The following is a 20,804-nucleotide window of genomic DNA, read 5'->3' as shown; positions in this document are numbered from 1 at the left end:
CAATAGGCTCAAAGGAATAAGGAGAGAAGGAACGTGTTTCCCAAGGAGGGTTTGCAGTCTCCAGTAGGGGACGTGTTCAGGGCTGGACTGAATGTGACTCTGAGTGACGTGATCTTATCAGATCTGTTCCAAGCAAAGCGGTGATCCAGACAACCTCTGCAGGTCCCTGCTCAGCTACACTGTGACTGTGTGATTCCCCCTGTCCCCTGCCCTCCCTGAAGCCTGCACGCCCAGGTCACCCTTGGCCTCCCATCCCCTCTGCTAGAGAGCAGCTCGGAGGCATTGTGCTCGGCCTGCAGAGGGGCAGCTGAAGGGAGGCTCTCAGCCTCCTCCGTGCCATGGGCAGGAGGTGAGTGGCTGCTGTTTGCAGGCGCTGAGCTCGGGGACAGCTCTGGGAAGCTGCTGCATGTGCTGGGCCAAGGCCCTGCTGCTGCCCCAGGCTGCAGCTGGCGCTGGGCAGGCTTCTTGTTGCTGGGGAGCCCTTGCTGGAGGAGGGAGAGAGTGGGATTGCCGGGAGCGCAAGTGGTGGCGGTGCAGAGCCGCTGAGCACTCTGAGCCCGGGCGAGCCCCCGAGCGGCGCCGGCGCAGGGCTCAGCCCCGGGGCGGAGCTGGCGGCGGCCGAGAGGAGCGGAGGCGGCGGAGAGGAGGCGCCGCGGCCGGAGCAGAGAGCCGGGGCTGGCGGGGGGCAGCGAGGCGCGGGCGGCGGAGCGGCGGGATGCGGCGGGGCCGGGGCGCAGGGCTGGCGGGGCTGGCCGCGGTGCTCCTGGGTGCGCGGGGCTGCCGGCGGCGGCTGGGACAGGGGCTGCGGGGGCCGGGGCTGGGCCGGGGCTCGCCTGTGACCCTCCTGCTCCTCTTGAACCTTATTCCCTTCTCTGTCCTCCCTTCTGTCCCCAACGAGGTCGATTCCTCCCAGCCTGCCTCTCTATTCTCTTACTGCACTTCTGCTCCATCCATCCATCCATCCATCCATCCATCCATCCATCCATCTCTCCCTCTCTCACAGCCTCAGTCTCTTTTCCTCAGTCCCTTCTCCTCTTCCTCACTCTGACCGTCCTTCCAAACATCCCTCATACTTTCCTGTCCCCAAAGAACCACTCTCAGAGGAACTGTTTCTCCATCCTGTGTTCTCAGATCACACCCCCATCATCTGTGAAGTGTCCCCTTCTCCCCTCTCCCGCTGCACGACATGTTCAGCTGAAGCAAAGGGATTCTTCTTTTCTCCTCGGCAGTGGCTGCGGGCAGAGCCCAGGTGCAGCAGGAGCCGTCGGCAGAGACCACCGAGGGCACCGGCGTCACCATCAACTGCTCCCACCCCAACATCCAGACCGGGGACGTCATCCACTGGTACCGTCAGCTCCCGGGCCGAGGCCCCACATTCCTCGTGAGCTCTTTTCAGGGCTCCAAAGAGCTGCAGGCCCCGCCGGGGCGGCTGTCGGTGGCGGCAGACCGCCGGTCCAGCGCCCTGTGGCTCGCCCGGCCCCGGCGCGGGGACGCGGCGGTGTATTACTGCGCGCTGGGAGACACGGGGAGAGGAGCCGGGGCTGCGGCCGGGCACGAACCGCCGCGGGCGGGGCCGGGCGGGGCCGGCGGGGGCGGGGGGACAGTCCGGGGAGGGCCCGCCAGGGGGCGCTGCCGCTCCGCCCGCCGGGGCCGCCTCGCCTCGCCCGGCCCCGCCCGGCCCTGCCTGTCCCTGGGCCCCGGGCCGCTTCCCCCGCCCGCCCGGCCCCGCCACCAACACCGGCACCACCAGGCCCCCCCAGCAGTCAAGGCCTGGCCTCAGCACCTCTTCTCATTGACGGCCGCTGCGGGTCTGTGCTCCCGAGGCCACCAAAGAGCCGCGCTTGGGCAGCGCTGCCCAGGGACAGGCAGACGGGCTGGGCAAGGCAGGCAGGGCAGGGCGGGCTTTCCCCCAGGCTCTCTTGCTGCCTCCCGACGGGCTCAGACTCTGCTGCCTAACGGGGCATCCTCGGGCCTGTCTGTAACGGCCGGCCAGCTCTGCCTCAGAAATGCCTCGCCCAGGGGACAGAGTCCCAGAGCTTTTGCCCTTCCCGGGCACATGCACCAAGGGCTCCCCCAAGGCTGTTAGTACCGCCAACAGCCTCCCTGCACGTTCGACGGAGCCAATTAACAACGGGGCAATTAAGAAACCAACGCACCCAGGAAGTACCCGGTGCAGCAGAGCTCCTCCTGCCCACGGGCAGCCGGGCAGCCCTCGGCTCACACGGAACATACAGGGCCCCTCCTCGGGCTCCGGCCTTTCCCCCCGAGGACAGCCAAGGGAACCCCGAGCAGGTGCTTTCCTCTGCCCCGGCCCCACGGACACTCCAGGGCTGAGTTGCTAATGCAAAACTTTCCTTAGGAAAGAACAGCCAGAAATGGTTCCACATTTCGTTACTTTGTAAAATCTCTGATATAGAATGACAAACTCCGGCTACAGGCTGTCACGGATCTTTCAAAATGTTTCTGCTCATGTTACAGATTCATCCCACGGAGTCAGGAGTTCAAGCTCCACAGCGAGAGGAGAAGTGGATGTCGAGGTCACAGGCACCTTCATCGCTCCCCTCAGTGGCGCAGTGTTGAGACCACGAGCCTGTTTGACAGGATTCAGGTCTTTCTGATTTGAGGCCCAGGAGACACAGGAAAAGCCTGGTCTGGGCACCTGATTTGGGTTAAACTTTGCTGGGTGCCAGGTTCCCCACCAAGCTGCTCTATCACTGCCCCTCCTCAACTGGACAGGGGAGAGAAAATATTACCAAAGCCTTGTGAGTTGAGATAAGGAAGGAAAGATCACTCAGCAATTACAGGCACAGGCAAAAACCACTCACTTTGGGGAAATCAGTTTGATTTATTGCCAATCAAATCAGAGTAGGATGGTGAGAAATGAAAAACGAGTCTAAAACACCTTCCCCCTTCCCCCCTTCTGAGGCTCAGCTTCACTCCTGAATTCTGTGCCTCATCCCCCTAAGCAGCACAGGGGGATGGGGAATGGGGGTTGTGGTCAGTTCATCACACATGTCTCTGCTGTTTCTTCTTCCTCACACTCTTCCTCTGCTCCAATGTGGGGTCCCTCCCATGGCAGACAGTCCTCCATGAACTTCTCCAACGTGGGTCCTTCCCATGGGCTGCAGTTCTTCACTGGGAAGAGCCTGCGGGCTCCAGCCGTTCGCCTGGGAACCCTGTGTGGCTCAAGTAGCCAACAGAGCTCTTCAAAGTCCATGGTCAGAGGGTTCCAAGGCACAGAGTGAAGGATCAGCCATGGTGCCTGTCCCAGCTGGACTTTGTAACTGTGTTTGCAGGGAACTACTGGCAGGAGGACAAACAAGGCAGAGCCACAGGCATGGCCAGGCCAGCACATGGATCAGCCCCATGGTCACATGGCATCAGCCCCTCTTGTCCCTGTTTCGAGGTCTCCTCCCATGCCTGCTCCAGGACAAACTGCCTTGATCTGTGTCTCTGCTGCTTCCCCTAAACAACCCATGCACAACCGCTTGCACAGTCCCCAAATGCTTTTCCACTGCATCCCATAAGGATTTCAATCCCATTGTAGGCAGAAACACCCCTGAATTTATAAGATAATCCTCTCTTCTCACTCTCCTCAGTGGTGTCACCTCCAGAAAAGAATTCAACTGTGATACCTGAGGGGTATCCCTGGACAAGATGTCTGTGGAGCAGAGGGTTGTGCTGGATGTCCTCCTGTCCAAGAGAGGTCATGTCTCTGACTCTGGCTGGGATGTTTACAGCACGTGCTGTTCCCAGAGACATTTCCCTTGAAGGGCCTCATCTGTGGTGTGGGGAGAAGGGAAAGAGAACTCCTGTAGGGACAGGGACTCCTGCTTCCAGCTTCCTTTTGCTGTTCCAGGTTCTACCTCCCTTCAGACTCTACCGAGGGACAAGGAGCACATCAGGTGCTGCAAAGGGGCCTGTCTCCAACCGCGAGAGAGGTGGGTGCAGGCCCCTGTCTCTGGCTGGACACGGGATGGCAGGAGAAGTTCACCATGGACACTCCTCCCATGCTGGGGGCTGGTTGGGCTGGTTGTGATCTCCAGGAGCAGCAAGAAGCAGGCAAACAGCCTGCAGCTTCCTATTGCCTGACAGCAGGCTGCTTGATCCCATCCTTCAGGCTCCTGCCTGAACTTCCAGGTGCCCCAGACCCCATTGGCAATGTTATTGGAGCTGAGCGGCAGCACTTCTACAGCAGGGTATGTGTGTCTGAGGGGATGCTCAAGCACCTCCCAACTTGGAGGGCTGAGAAAAGCCCATTTGTGGCCTGACTGCCCAAAGATGAGCCCCCCAGTGCTGAACAACCTCCCCTTGGCCCTTGCAAACCTGGAACACAGTAAGAGTCACAATTTGGTGTCTTCCTTTGGGCTGAGCACTTTAACAACTTTAATTTATCTCCCTACAGAGCCTCCCCGGGCAGAGGTGTGGAGTCCCAAGCACATCTGTCTGCAGTAGCAGGGAGAGTGTTGCTCCACCCTTGACACTAAGGTTTGGTGGATGCTTTGAGCTGGCAGAAGGAGGAGAAGTGGTGAACTCTCAAGCTTCATCTCCCTCTTTCTGTGTGTACCCTGGACATGCCGTGCATGGGAGTGTGTGACATGGTCGTGGTTTTCCTGGCAGCACTGGTGGCACTGGCATCTTTTAGTGAGACACAACATTCAGGCTGGGGAGGAGCAGGGCAAGAGGTTGTCCTGCCAGTGGTGGGAGGGAAATTCAAGTTGTGACTCTGCAGGAAACTGGGACTGATTCTGTAGGTAGAGCAGGGACTGCAGGTGGGACTGGAACATTGTCAGGGAGATGTCAGCTGTGATGGGAATGGAGGGAGGAAGAAGACTCTGCACATCCCTGTGAGTGTTCACAACCACCTTTCTAGGAGTTGTTTTTGCACAGGTGTTTCGAGAAAGACAGAGCTGCTAGGGTAGAGTCCAACACTAGAAATGGAAACTTCTCTCCCAGGCATATTTGACAAAATGCTTTCAGCCTGTGTAGGAATGGCCAAAATCATCAGGAGAAGGCTGGGTCAATGCAAGGAGTGTTGAAATTCCTTTCTGGCTTTACAGGTCATGAGCAGAAGGACTCCAATCCCCTCCAGAAAGGGCCATCCAGGCAGGACACAACACAACACTCTACCTTGATTTCTCCACCACCTATTCCAACCCCGACATCTACTGGAATCAGCAGCTCCCAAACCAGTCCCCTCCAATGCTGCTGGGGTTGAGCAAGTACAAAGCTCACGTGGATTCAGGGAGGTTCTCCTCTGTACTGTCTGCAGAGGACTCCCAGGTGCTTCTGTGTGGGGGGGATGTCGAGCTCCAGGACAGCACTCTCTGCCTCTGTGTGCTGAGTCCACATCTGTGCCGTCAGTGTGCAGCACTGCGCAGGAAGGGGAGGGTGTGTGCTGGGGAGTGACTCCCTCCCCACCACTGCTTGGGTGTAGCTCTGAGCTCAGCCTGCCCAGGAACTGCACGCTGGTGCTGGGGTGAGGCTGGGTCTCTGCCTGCCCAGCCTGTGCAGCAGGGAGAAAATCTGGGCATATTGCAATGAATCACAGAACTGGATGGGTTGGAAGGCACCTTCTGAGATCATGCAGCCCCTGTTCAAGCTGGGTCAGATAGAGCAGGTTGCCCAGGACCATGTTAGTTTGGGTTTTTAAACTGGTGTCCACTACCTCTGCTCCTGTCAGTGGGCACTGCTGAGAAGAGTCTCTTCTTCATTCCCTCCCATCAGGTATTTACAGACACTGCCAAGATCCCCCTCGAGCCTTCTCTTCCCCAGGCTGAACACTGCCAGCCCGCTCAGCCTGTCCTCATAGGAAAGCTGCTCCAGTCCCTGCACCATTTTGCTGGGCTCATTCAGCTATCTTTCTTGTACTGGGGAGCCCAGAACTGGATCCAGCACTCCAGAGGTGGCCTCACCAGCGTTGAGGACAGAGGAAGGATCAGGACACTTGACCTGCTGGTGATGTTCTTCCTACTGCAGCCCAGGCTGCTGTTGGCCTTCCTTGCCACGAGGGTCCATTGCCACAGCAGAGTCGGGAACACCCCTAAGCTGCTGAAGCTGACTGGGATAGAGCTGTGAGTATTCAGAAGTATCGCAGCTGCTTGTCCAGCTCTTACTCTTCCTCAGCATCCACCAATGAACATTATAGGAGGAGGGGGCTCTTGGTAGGAGACATAAGTGCTCCTGTGGTTTTACCTCCTGGAAATAAAAGCCAAAGGAGGGAAAATGTCCTCCTAGCCCTGCACCTGGGGATCAGGGAAAGCCTCAACATGTGACAAAGACCCATCAGCCAGACACTGGACAAGATGCTCTGTTCAACCCCTTGAGCTGCCCCCCTGCTTTCAGGTCTCTTTCAGCACTAAGGACACCCAGAATCACCACGAGGTTTCCCCCCAGAGCCTTGACTCAAGAGATCCTATTGTTTCAGTGGACAGGACCCTTTCAGTGTGCCTTGAGGAACTCACTCACCTGAGGAACTTCACCAGAGGTCACTGCAAAGGACTGTGGAAGGTGAGAGTGGCCAGTTCACTAAGGCTGTCTGATCAAGTCCTTTTTCCTTTCGAAGGGAAGAACAAGTCAAAGGGAAAGTGATAATCAAGGCACACAATGACAGCAGTCTCTCAGGAAGTGATCAGTGTCCCGTCAGGGAACTGCAGGTGAAGCTTTGAAGTGTTGGAGGCTGAGCTTTGTAAGTGACTAGAAGTGACAAGAGGAACCTGAGGATTTGGGGTGTTTGAGGGAGTCCTGCAGGAGTAGGCAAGAGTTCTGAAGGAATGCTTAGGGGAAGTGTCAAAGGTGGTGGGGAAGAGGGGACTGGGGAAGAGCAAGGGGAGGCAATAGAGAGGAGGAAGGAAACTGGAACCAGCAGCACAGAAGCACATGTTGGGATGATCCCTGTGCCTGATCACTACTGTACCTCTTGTCTTATGAAATCCTTTTTCAACCATCCTACTGAGTAAATTCACTCCCTTTCCAAATGTGAGGGTTGCAAGGTCTGAGTGCCAATAAGTGGAGAGAGGGATGTGAAAGAGAGAGTTAGGTGCCAGTATTTGAAGAGCCAACCTATGCCCGTAGAGATTGTATGCCTGGGTGTCAGCAGTTGAATCACCAGGGTGTGTGCTGTAAAATCTAAGTGCCAGCAACTGGAGAAGGGTCACAGGTCATAGAGCCTATGACCCTCTGCGCCAGCAGCTGGAGGGACTGGAGTGTAAGCAAGGTCTGGGTGTCAGCAACTGGAGAAGGAAGAAGGTGGCAGAGGGGTCATACATCTTGCTGTCAGCAACTGCAGGGACCACATTGCATGTGTATGTGTGGCAGGTCTGAGAACCAGTGACTGGAGGGACCTCAGTGTGTTTCTCATTTTTCTTTTTGACATGAAACCGATGTGCATGGGTGCGTATATGGAATTTCACAGAATCACAGAATCATCTAGTTTGGAAAGGACCTTGAATATCATCTAGTCCAACCGTTAACCTAGCACTAACAGTTTCCAACTACACCATATCGCTAAGCGCTATGCCGACCTGACTCTTAAACACCTCTAGGGATGGGGACTCCACCACCTCCCTGGGCAGCCCATTCCAACACCCAACAACCTGTTCTGAAAAGAAATACTTCCTAATATCTAGTGTAAACCTTCCCTGGCACAACTTGAGGCCATTACCTCTTATCTTATCCCTCATTACTTGGTTAAAGAGATTCATCCCCAGTTCTCTGCAAACTCCTTTCAGGTAGTTGTAGAGGGCAATGAGTTCTCCCCTCAGCCTTCTATTCTCCAAACTAAACAACCCCAGTTCCCTCAGCCGCTCCTCATATTGCACTCCCATTTGCAGCATATTTCAGTGAGTAGGCAGAAAAGCTGTATCTAAAGTCTGAGACAGAGGTGGGTAAGGGAGCCCAGGGCCCACTCATGGCTGCTAGACAGGCTGATATTACCAAGCCATGGTAATGTTTGAGGGATCCAAGAGTGTGGGGGTGATGGTGAGAGGAGTGGGAGATTTCACACATGTTTTTACTAGTGAACATCAGGCTGGCCTAGCCAGAGGGAAGGAGGAGACACAGGTGCTGGGTGAGAGGGCCCAGGCTCCAGGCAGGGCTATTAGATAGGTTGATTTGGGGTGTGGTGGTTAGGTCCTGTCGGGGTCTGAGACCACGTGGCCGCTGCCCGTCCCCCACAAAGGGAGTGAAATACAAAGCCCTGGGGCTGAGATAAGGAGAGGTTTAATACAACAGTGCAACAGCAACAAAATAAACAACAACAATAGCAATAACAATAGCAGTAATAACAATGAACAGAGCAAGATATCTACCGATACAGCAGTGAGAACAGAGAGATAACACACGCGTTAACCGACTCTCCCGCGCTCTCGCGCTTGGGCACCAGGAGGTGATGTCAGCATGGTATATGAATAACCTTTCTAGAGCTTCCCCCCCACTACTGGGGAAACTTAACCCTATCCTAGCTGAACCAGGACATAGGGGATGCACAAACGTGACTTGTGAGTGACAACAGCGGGTGAAGCGTGTGCGATTTCACTGAGAACTCTATGTCACAACCATACTGGAGACAGTCAAGCCACAGGCTACTTAGATGATGGAGAGCCTGAAGCATGTCTCGTATGGAGATCCCAGCTGAGAGAGCTGGGACTGTTCAGCACAGAGAAGAGAAGTCTCAGAGGAGCTCTCATCACTGTGTACAAATATCGGAAGGGAGGGTGTGAAGAAGGCAGAGCCAGGCTCTTCTGCGTGGTGCCCTGTGACAGGACAAGAGGCATTGGGCACAAAGTGAAACACAGGAGGCTCTCTCTGAACACCAGGGAACAATGTTTGACTGTGAGGATGAGGGAGCACTGTCACAGGATGCCCAGAGAAGTTGTGGAGTCTCCATCCTTGGAGGCATTCAAAGGCCATCTGGACATGGTCCTGACAACACAGCTCTAGGTCACTCTTCCAGAGCATGGGGTTGGAGCAGCTGACCTGCAGACATCCCTTCCAAATTTAAGAATTCTGTGATTCCATAATGTGAAACATGAGGAGAGGCTGAGAGAAACGACCCGCTTCAGCCTTCAAATGAGACGCTAAAGGGAGAGGTTTATAATCTTCTAACACTTGACTGGAGGATTGTGGAGGTTTGAACTCAGCCGGCAGCCAGACACCGTGTGGCCAGCTGTTCACCTCCCCCTCTCCCCTCTGGTAAGATAGGGGAGGGACAAAAGAAGAGAATTCGTGGGTTGAATAAAAAGAAAGAATTTACTAAATATAACAAGAGAACAACAGTAACGATAGTGAGTTCAAAAAGAAAACGGGTAAAATGCAGCAGTGGCTTACCGAGCGCGACGACTGCCCCCCCCCCAGCAACAATACTGCAGAGAGAGAGAGAGAGACAGAGAGCGTGAGTGCCCACCCTGATGGTATGAAATACTCCAATGAAAATTAACTCCATCCTGGTCGAAACCAGGACAAGGATGAGGAGAGGAGCCAAACCTGGATGAAGATTGGAGGAAGCCAGAGGGAGCAAAACTCTTCTTGAGCATAGTGACGGAAAGAAAGGCAATGGACACAGTCTGGAACAGGGGAAATTTATAGTGGAAATTAGGAATGTGTTTTGGTTTTACCCATGTGGTTGGAGCATGGGTGTAGATGGATCCCAGTAAGAATGGCACTGCAGCTCCATAAGGTGTTGGTTAAAATACCATTAACTGAGATAAGACAAGAAGGAAAAGGGGATGGCACAGGTAATGTTATGTCCCTTCAGATTCTGGCAATTCTCAATTATGGATCATGAAAAGGACCTTGAGTTGGGGTTTGTCACATGCAGCAAATCCCGCCCGTTCTGAGATTCACTGACATTGTTGTCTCTGGAGTTGTCATGGGATTTTCTTAGACATAGGCAAGTCTGTTCATCATTTCTACTGCTGAGCAAAATAACGTTCATATGAAAACACGGTGTTTCATTCACTCCTAAAGACAAGGACGTGTTTGTGGCATCATTGCCGAGTGCCAAGTGATATATAGAGCACAGCACAGCACGCGTCCGTGCCTGCTCAAGTCAGCTGCCATGCGGATCCCTAACTCCTCCAGGAACAATCATCTTCTGGTTACTGTGGGCCACTAGAGGCAGGCAGGGAGATACACTGGTTCCTGAGGTACTTTAGTTTGGATAGAGGAGAAAGCTGATACTGCCTGGAGGATTCAAAAGGGACAGTCGGGATCTGCAGGGCTTGGAGTGTCATTCTTCAGGTGTCAGAGAGCTGCATCCTAGAGGTATGCTGAGGGAGGTGTAGGGGCAGACACTACGATGGAGCCAGGTGCAGAAAGTCAAACAAAGAGAGTATTAGCGATGTTGAGAGAGGAGACACAAGCATCAAGAATGGAGAGACTCCCAATGAGGATGGTTGCAGGTTGAGGACTATGGCTGTGTTTCTCCTCTCAGTAGAAATACAGAAATCCTCATCTTCCTGAACATGTCTTATGTCTGCTACGAAGCCTAGGGAGGCAGATCCACCTCCGGAGCTTGTTGTAGGGTTGTTACTGTAAAAGCCAGCAGAGGAACTCTCTAAGACTCCTTTTGGAGTTTTAGAAAGCAGGCATTCTTTGTTGCAGCACTGGGCACACACGCAAATATCTTCATATTTTGTGCCCACGAGTGTGCCTAAGATCTATAAGCGGCAGCTAATATACAGTGTGATCATTCATAGTCACATTTTTTCTGAGAAGTGAGTTACATATGCATTAGATTTCCTGCGACTAATTATAATATCTGCATCCCAATTTTCTTGCTGGGTGGTGGTCTCGAGGGGTCCCTGGTGGTCGTTGGTAGTCTTCCTCGCCATGTCTGCTGGTTGACCTCAGTGCTCACACATGCTCACAAAGGCCTGTTTAGGAGGTGCTGTGCAGCTGTTTTGTGTCTTGAGCTGGTTTGTTTTAATTTGCCCTGTCCGTGTTCCTGTTATCTTTAAGAATAGGCCCTGACTGTCTTATTTATTAATGTCTTCTCTTCAAACCCCTTTCTTCTTCACGACAGCACCAACCTTCAGCTGTATCTGCACACTCCAGAAGTTACATTGACATTGACCTACTTTATTCTCAGAAAAAAGAATGTTCAGCAAGATGAAAAACAAGAAGAAAAAATCTGTTAGCAAGCTGTTTTGGCTCACAGAGTAAGCTTCAGCCTGCTCTTCCACCTGGGAAAGACTGTGTTGGCCTTAGAACCCACCACTTCTCTAGAAACCTCCTTTTACAGCCTGAGGAGGTTCAGCACTTCCATAAGAATATTCCTGTTATTACCATTATTGTTACCTGGATCATTATTCGCCTCATTGTGGAGGTTTTCTGTTGGAAAGCCCATATAAGACTTAAGGAAAATGACCAGGATGTTATCTTTGTTGTGACTGGTCCATGGGACCACTCTGGAGTTGATCTGGAAAGCGGGTGGCAGTAGTGGTCTCCACCTGCCCCTCCCCCCATCCCTTCGTGTGCCCTTTCAGCTCTGGGGTGAAGGGCTGCCCCATCACCACCCCTCGCAGTGCAGTGCTCCAGTGGGTAGCCCCTGGGCTCCCTGTGTGATTGGCAGCAGGGGGTGACCCACTGATCCCTCATCCTGTTTCCTCCTGACACCTCAGCACTTTTCCCTGTGGATTAAGTTGTCCTTCTTGCATCTGGGTTTGTGGCATCCAGCAGCCTTGCTGGAGACAGATTTCTCTCTTAGACTGTGGTTTACACCACCGGAGCAGGACACAGGCAGAGCCCCTGGGTTGCTGCACAGCAGGGCTCATCTGCTATTTCTGGGGCTTGGGCGAGAGGTGTTGCAGAGCAAAGAAATGGGAGACGTGAGAGAAACAGAAGAGACTTCTCTTCCCAGAAGAAATAGCAGTGTCCCCAGAGAGCTGAGGACCTCAGGGGAAGATGTGAAACCCCTGACCTCCCAGATGGCCCAGCAGTGGCTGTGCAGAAGAGCAGGTGATTCTAGCTGGGGAGGTGAGGACTCCACTGTCAGCTGACCGGGAACAGCCTCTTCCCACAACTGGGACCCCCAGAGCCCCCAGGGCCCCTCACTGTGGAGATGCTGAGAATGCCCTTGGCTGAGGGACCCACAGAGGAGGGAGAAACCCAGAAGGAGCATTTCAGGCATAGGAGGAACAGATTGTTTCCCTCCCCTGCTTCTTCCTTTGTTCCCCCAACAGAGTAATTTCCGGCAGCTCTGTTATCTGGGGGCTGGGAGGTGCTTTTCTGACTCTCTTTCACTGAACAAATGGGCAGGTTGGTCTCGATATGCAACTCGGATATCTCATCCTCACAGCCATCCTGGGGCAACTGCTGGGTAAGTCCTGGCTTTCTAGAAACACATAGTTCTTCTTCTCCTCAGGAAACCCTCAGCAGCCTTATCGGGTCCATATGGGGAAGCAGTCCTGAATAACAGGAGAACACTGGGAAAATGTCAGCTGACATCTGTGGTTTTCACTGGTTCTCTCAAAATGCTCTTACTTTTGAAAAGGAGAGAGGAGAGATACCTCAGGCCCCCTCTCCATCTTCTCTCTCCCCTTTGATCCATTCCTCTCTACCGCTCTCTTCAGATCCACCTGCTGTCACCATAGGAGATCTCAGCTGTCTCTGCTGTCTCATGTTTCTCGATTTCCAAAACAAGTTAGCAGATCCTATCAGTGCTGCTACAGGGACTTTAAAGCACTCATCCCACTGACCCCTGAGGATCCTAGGGCCCTCAAGTCTGCCTCCTGCCTGGCACATCCCTGCCATGGCCTCCACTTTCCTCCTGGTTGTGAGCATATCAAGGGCTCGTCTTTCAAACACTGGTCTCAGCTGTGTGTTTACTCAGGGACCAAGGACGCCTCAGAGATAACAGGGATAGGGAAGCAGGAGGAAACTTTTAATGCAGTTCCAAGGGCCCCTCAGCATTACGGAGGGGTACTGGTACCAGCACACAAAAGACAAACATGACAGTCTGTTCCCTTCACCACTGGACAGTAGAAGAAGAAACAGAAACACAGCACAGCTCTCCTCAGGGTCCATTCTGGTCTGAGATCTTGGAGCTCCTGTCCAAAACTAGTCTCCCCCTTGCAGTGCCCAGGCCTCATGATGTTACTGTAGGGCAAGGGACAGGAAGCTTTCTCCTCCAGGGTTTTACATCCATTTCTAATATGCTTATACAAGGCTTCCCAGTAGAGCTATTGACCTTCCGTTTCTTCCAGGCACCATGGGGCAGAGCACAGTCACCCAGCAAGAAGGACAAGTCAGTGCAGAGGAGAGAGGCACCTTCCAGATCACCTGCTCATACCAGGTCTCTAACCTTTATGGATTCTCCTGGTACCAGCAGAGCAAAGGCCAAGCTCCCCAGCAGCTCTCGTATCAGGCAGCAGCTGGCCCAAGGCAGAGCACCCGTCTCACCACGCTGCTGAACACCACAGAGAAATACAGCGTCCTGCAGCTGGAGGAAGTTGAGGTCTCTGACAGTACCTTGTACCTCTGTGCTGTGCAAGACACCCTGGTGCAAGGAGGTTCCTTGGCTGTGCAAGAAGCCAAGGGGAGGGAAGGGATGTGTGTGTGCAAGGCTGAGCTTGGGGGAAGGGTCCCTCATCTCTCCCCTGGCAGCTCTGCTTCCCCTGGGCACCCAGGGATCTGCAGGTCAAAATTTTCTTCCAGGAGGGGACAATGTCAGTGGTTTGAGATGAAGGAGAAGGTGGTGACAGAGTCTCAGGTCCTCTTGTTCTCACCATGGTTCACATGGTTTTTCTGCCCATTAGATATGGTGAGGGGGCAGGCAGTGCAGGAGGTTGTGGCTGTTTTTTCAATGTTTCCTTGCTGCTGCGCTTTCCTTTCTGTAATTCCCTGCTGCGCATTGCTTCCTCAGGTTTACCTGCAGGCCTGTCTCTTAGAGTACCTGCTCCGGCATGTGTCCCTCAGAGGTCAGAATTCAAAGTACAATGGAAAATATAAAGAGGATGTTGTGGGGCAACGCTCCTTCCTGGAATTGCATGATCATTACAATAGTGGATAATAGTCTGAACCACCTTGTAGATTCTCCTGTTGCTGCATCACCATGTGCTGGGATCCAGAGGACGTGCTCTCCCCAGTGCACTCTGCCAGTCCTTGGAGCCCTTCTCATGCCCTACCTCATGGGCCTGCCACGAGAAGACCCGGCCTTGGGGACAGCTGCCTCATGCCTGGGGGAAGAAATCTCAGGCAGCACAGATGGATCATGGGGACTTGGGCACTGGCTGCTGTCCTTGGGGTGCCCTGTCTGGTGGGAGCTGGGGGTATGTGAGTGACAGGAGGGCGGTGGTGTGAGGGCTGGACAGGCTGAATTCAACATCTACCTTAGGGTCATCTTAGCCCTTTGAACTGTGTAACTGCTGGGTTGTGGGGTGATCTCTTTGGGGGATGGACGCTGTAGAGGTGACATATCATTGCTATCTTTGCCCTTGAGTGCAGGTCACACCCCTCATTCTCAGGAGAGGTGGGAAGATGATGAGGAGAAGTTCTGGGGCTGTTTTAAAAGATTTTTCTGCATCCTTTGCTGGTATCTTTTGACTGAGTTTCTTTTCCTAGTACTAAAGCAAGAAAAACTCCCTTTTGCACAAACTTCTGAGCTACTAACCTCTCAGAGCCTCCAGCAGCATTGGGCTCCTCTCTAGGTGATAGCAGTGGTCAGGTTTCCTTTCTGCAGGTCATGCTCTGAGGCCAAGGGCCTGTGTCTGAGCAGAGATGCCAGAAGGCAGAGCCCTATGGCCACTGACTGTGGAGGAGCCAGGGATGACTTCCTCAGCTTCAAGAAACAGTGCCTGAGAGTGCCCCACTGCCATGTGTACCATCCTCCCCTTCCTCTCCGAATGCTGAAACATCTGCTTGGTCCCCAAAGCGATCACCCACCAATCAAGAAAATGCCTTTTTTCCTCAGCAACTCGATACAATGTCCACCAATAAAAGGATTATGTGGAGGCAGAGGCTGGGATGCAGAAAGCTTTAATGACTCTGAAGAGGGAAATGAGTTCACTTTGAGAGGAGGCAGCCAGAGCAGAGAGAGCACCAACAGCTGCCAAATGTCTGTGCCCATTGGCCATGGTGGAGATCCCAGAAGGGATCCATCATCGTGGAGGGAGAGGGGCCAGCAGATCCCCCAGCTTGGCTTTGGAGTTTTACAGCCCAGAAGAAGAGAAGAGAAGAAAGTCATGGGAGGGAGTAGAAGACAGAGGAGTTAGACTTTGGCCATGTTTTCAGAGAGACCCCGCTGCCCTCCCTTGGGAGGATGCTCAGCCTCTCTGAAATCACTGGCCAGGAGCTCTGTCCTCAGTCCAGCATGAGCTTCTGGGTTCCTGGTGGTCCTCGTCCGCGCTGTCATCAGTGGCTTTAGCAGGGGGGGCACCTTCTGCCACAGTAGCGGTTGGTAATGCAGGAGAGGTCAAAACCCCCAGAGTTGATGGGCACTCCGTCACAGCTGAGGATGCTGCCAACGGCAGCGGAGGTGGAGGAGCCCACAACGGTGTTCTGTGGGAAGGAGCTGAGGATGGGTCCGGGCAGGGTCACCACCACGGGGGAGGGCTGGATGACGATGGTGGAGTTCTGGCACTGCCTGACACAGGGCTCATTGCAGCTGTTGGCCAGTGGGGTGGGGCCACAGGGCCGGCAGCAGGGCTCGCAGGGCTGGCACTGGTCACAGCAGGACATGTCTTGAGGCCCGAGGAACACCTGGGAGAGAGGGCAGGGAGGAAGAAAAACATGGGGACGTGTGAGGAGCAGCTTGTCACTGCACCATGAGGCAGCTACAGAACATGCAGTGCCTAAATCTGGAGTCTATGAAGAGATGAATGAGGGTTTCTTGGACTCATCCTGAGACGGATCAAAAAGAAGCACCAGCTGCTATGTGGCTACTGTCTACCCCTGAGTACAGAAGCCTCGTCACTACTGTTCCATCTTCCCTCCAAGCTTAACTCTCCCCACTCCCCTCTCACATGACAAGCAGCCCCAAGATCTGGTATAGAACAAAGCCAGTCTCAGCTGACAGGTTCACTGAAGTGAGACTTCCTTTGCGAGAAAGCAGAGAAGGAGAAGGGGCCTCGGACTCACCTGGTTCTCAAGGAGACGGACACAAGAGAATTGGCTGAGAGAGTGAGGAGCTGGGCTGGCTTTTATCCTGGACCTTTACTGCCCCAGGCTGACAGAGGCATCCCTTGTAGAGGTGGTTATTATCTGACAAGCTCATCTTGAATGCAAAACATCCCACCTAATGCTATGGGCTGTGTTTTGCCTTATGGAATCGTCTTTTCATTTCCTGCTTCATGTCAGGTACATTCTCCAGTGAAGGCATCTTTTGCATGACAGGATGAGAGGGCCAAGCATTTCCGGAGCATGACATACAAACATGCACACACACATGCACACACACACACACACACACAAAGCTTGACCTCTAGTAATTCAGAGTTTATTGAGAAGACTCAAGACTCCCAAAGAGAGAGTCATATATACTGTCCACTCAGGTGTTGGACTTCAGAGAGTCATATTCTCCCAGCCCTGTTTCCAAGGGCTCCCTGTGGCTGCGTGTCATGGTCCACTCGGTGGACTCGTGATGGTTCGTTTGCTACGATCTCGAAAGTTCAAAATTAAGGTGTCCAACACTAAAGGGGATAGCAGTAATCAAACAGTGAAACTTTATTGGGTTGCCTGTGAAGCGGCACGCGATAGTTAGAGATGGGTGAAAGAAAGGAGAAAAGTAAAGTCAAGTTTAGAGAGAAGAGGGAGAGAGGTTATAGCTACCACCGCTGATCTCACGACGTCCTAACGGTCCCGGGTCCAGCTGATGCTGCGTCGTCGATCGTCGTGGTCCTTGGTGGGGAAGCTTCCAATTTTCATTGTCCAGAAGTCATCTTTTATGCTTAGTAACACACCTTGCTCCACCTCTGCCTCAGGGGTCTCCGCCCTTCTCAGAATTCAATTATCATATCTCCACCCCTCTCGAGCAAGGCCATCGCGCGTGCACGGGGGGGAGTGTCCGAGGTGTGGTCAGTCTCGGAGGCGGGTAACCTTCAACCAGGAGGTGTGTTTTGGTATTATAATGAAGCAAAGTTCATCTGAGGTTCATGATTTCTTCATCGGTGTTATGGCAACAGTCGCGATCCATCTTTTTTGACAATGGCTATGCAATTATCACTAACCGCTCTGGCTAGGCCCAGGTACCGAACAATAGCACAACACTCTTTGTACTACACGGCTCAGGCACCAAGGAACAGCACTGCACTGCCTGTACCACACGGTTCAGTACTCAGGAGAACAGCACAGCACTGGCTGTGCCACACAGTTCTGCATTCAGGAGCCTTTGCACCACATTCCGTTCCAGGGGTCGGCAGCTGCGCTCCAAACAGGCCGTTGTCGGGTACCTCACTGTCCATGTCCCTGATGACAATGTTGAGACAATGCTGATCTTCTGTCCGACTCTTACACTGCGGGAAGACAGATCTGTGCTTGTTGAGAGCGGGAGATGCAATTGATGAGAGAATTGTGTCCAGCTTGAGCCCATTCACCCCAAAAAATCCTTTTCCCTGCTCTCTGTCTGTCCCTGAGTACCGTGGACATGGATGTGGGCTTTAGGCATGGGATGGAGGTGCTTCTAGGTGCTGGTAGGACAGCCTGTGGGTTCATTCCTGATCGCATGATGAAACAAGCCATGGAGATGTGACCAGGTAGGTCGGACCTGCTGTGAGCTAATGCTAGCTGGGAAGTTCAGAGGTGACCATGGGTCAAGGGCAGGATCAGTGTCTCCAGAAAGAGGGTTCATTCCATTTGCCGTGTACATCTGCTTTGGGGTGGGATAAGTCCCGTGTGTGAGCTGACGTCTCTTCACTGACTGAGGGAAAGAGGAGGCCACGAAGATGGTGAGAGGGATGGAACACCTCTCCTATGAGGAAAGGCTGAGTGAGGTGGGATTGTTCAGCCTGGAGAGGAGACGGGTCTAGAGAGACCTTCTTGAGGTCTTTCAATTCTTAAAGGGAAGCTTATAAGAAAGACAGAGAAAGATGTTTTCAAAGGGCCTGTAGTAATAAAGAGGCAATGGCTTTAAACTGAAAGAAGGTAGATATAGATTGGTCATAAGGAAGAAAATTTTTCCTATGAGGGTTTTGAGACACTGGCAGAGATTTACCCAAGAAGTTGAGGCATCTCCATAATTGGAAGTGTCCAAGGTCAGGTTAGATGGGGCTCTGAGCAACCTGACCTAGTGAGAGATGTCCCTACCCATGGCAGGAGGCTTGAACTAGATGGTCTTTCAAGGTCCCTTCCAACACAAACTCTTCTATGATTCTGTGAGTCTATGAATTATGCTGGTGAGTGAGTCTGGGTTGAAAGAGACTCTACACAAGGATGTGCTGGAATCTGAGTTGGTCCCACAGGGCTGGAAGGACATATCCCCTGAGGGGATCTTGTTCCATTTCACTCACAACTCCTTAATTACCTATATTTTCTAAGAGTGTGATGCATATTTACTAAGAGTGAGATCCAAAGCATGGCAGAGAAGTCAGAAGAGACTCCCTCTCCCTCATGTGGAAGAGCTCATTTGGGCAGCGTGCATGGCAGCAGGAGGCTGCAGCAGCACTGCACAGCTGTGGCTTCTGTCCCCAGATGACCTTCTTGGAAGAGTGAAGACTACTGGTCAGGGGTGGAATGTGCCTGGCAAGGTGAGGCAAGAGTGTCCTTCCAAATTGCTGCTAAACTGTGAAGGAGGAGTTTAAAGTAGGTATGGAGGGAGAGGTCTCCCACAGACTGAAGAGCAGGGCTGTCACAAGGGTAGAAGAGGCATGCACGGGGGAACAGCATGCCAGGGGAGGCTCTCACACTTCCCCTGTGACGCAGGTGGTGGTGTACTTAGGTGGCGGCTATGCATTTCCTGCCCAAGAAGAGGAGGCAGATGACACCTTTGTCAGGCAGTTGGTGAAAGCCTCACAGTCACAAGCCCTGGTGCTCATCTGGTACCACGTCAGTACCTACTGCAGGAGGAAAATGGCTGGGCACAAGCAAAACAGGACATGTCTGGTGTGTATGGAATACAAATTTTTGATGCAGGCAATCCATGAATGGATTAAGGGAGAGGATCTCTTAGACTTGCTAGTCACAAAAGAGGAAGAACTGTTGAATGATGTAAAGTTCATGGGCAGCCTTGCCTGCAGTGACCAGGAGACTGTGGAGCTCAGGATCCTCAGAGGACTGACCAAGACAAACAGGAGGATTACTGCCCTGACTTCAGAAGAGCACGGCTTAGTCTCATCAGGGACTTTCCGGCTTGGTATGCTGCCATGGGAAACTGCCCTGGAGCCCAGAGAGTCCCAGGAGAGGGGACTGACCTTCAAGACACCTCCTCAGAGCACAAGGATGGTCCCTGCAATGTGCAAAGAGGTGAGTCAAGAAAAGCCAAAACGACTGTAGTAGACGCTTACAAAGGAGGTGAAGGGAATCAGGCAAGATATCTCTGAGCCTATTGGCAGCAAAAGGAAGGCTGAATAGGTGAGGGCTCATTGGTCAGTGAGGAAGAGGACTTGGACAAATAACAAGGAAAAGGCTGATGTACTCGATGCCTGTTTACCTTCAGTTTTCATTGATATGGCTTCTCCGCAGGCCCACCATGTCCCTGAACCTTCCCACAGACTCTCAGGGAATGAAGCAGCACCCACAGTAGAAGAAGAAAGAACTAAGGAGCTCTTACTCTCATCTGGCCATACACAAGTTCATGGGATCATTTGGGGTGTATCCAAATGTGTTCAGGGAGTCTCTACTCAGTCCCTGAAAAGGACATGCAGGAAATACTCTCAGAAGCCGTTCCTAAACTCATGAAAGGCTCAAGACGGGCTTGGAAGCAGCTCACATGAATTGACTGAGGCGAAATCATGCCTGAGCAACATCATTGCTTTCTGTGAGGAGGTGACTGGGACTGTGGGGCAGGGGAGAGGCACTGGCTTGGCTGTACCTGGATTTTAACAACAGCTTTGACATACCCTCATGGGTGCACACACATGCACACCTATACCCACACCAAGGTACGCACACACACAGAGGCGTGAACGCACACAGACATGTGTCATATCTGTGCACTTGTAAAGAGGTGTGTGCACACAGGTTTCCAAAGAAGTCCATGAGCAGACACAGGCACAGCCTCCCCACAAACCAACATGTACACACAGATATTCAACACACATGCTTACATATATGCATCCTCCTTAACCCAGGGGTGTGCAAACAAATTTACCTGTACGCTGATGTACAGCGACACGCAGGCAAAAAAGCACATACCAACATATATATGTGCCCACACACTTACATATCTGCAGACCAATGTCATATCCGTCCATGCTCAGCTACATGAAGACACGTGCATGTGATAAAACACATACGCCCTCATCAACAGACGTGCACAAACACACCCGCAGCCAATATTTGTGCACACTCCTGCTTGCCTGTGCATTACCCCAGGCACACACAGGCACACGTATGTGCAAATGGACACGTGAGCACAGCCAGAAGAACATGTATGTGAGCATGACCATGCACACACAGCACTGACAACCAGGAAGTTCAACGCCAGCTCTCAGCCTCTTGCGATGACAAATCCTAGGCAAGTCCTTCAGGCCCTAGACTTAAGGCAATGAATCAGTTCCTGGCCATTCTCATCAGTTTTAATAAGAACAAGGGTTTGACTGTGCTTCATTCTGGTGTTTTCTCACTAGAAAAGTGAGAGATGAAGCTGCCATGGCCTTTCCAGGCATTCAGCTTCTCTGTGTCCCAAGTCTGTGCGTCAGGGATAACGTAAA

The 20,804-nt window shown here is 52.8% G+C and overlaps 1 gene segment (V, D, J or C); it reads left to right on the top strand.

The window, feature by feature from the left end:
- The first annotated feature begins 715 nt into the window (after nucleotides 1-715).
- On the top strand, nucleotides 716-9,529 carry LOC141934292 (T cell receptor alpha variable 26-2-like). The segment is given in 4 exon segments: nucleotides 716-767; nucleotides 1,230-1,514; nucleotides 8,070-8,125; nucleotides 9,458-9,529. Coding segments are annotated over 4 exon segments (465 nt in total).
- The last annotated feature ends 11,275 nt before the right edge of the window (nucleotides 9,530-20,804 follow it).

This window comes from Strix aluco, chromosome 24 (assembly GCF_031877795.1).
Source record: "Strix aluco isolate bStrAlu1 chromosome 24, bStrAlu1.hap1, whole genome shotgun sequence".
Taxonomy (NCBI): Eukaryota; Metazoa; Chordata; class Aves; order Strigiformes; family Strigidae; genus Strix; species Strix aluco.
Note: the sequence above shows the minus strand (reverse complement) of the source record. Positions and strands in the feature narration are given on the sequence as shown.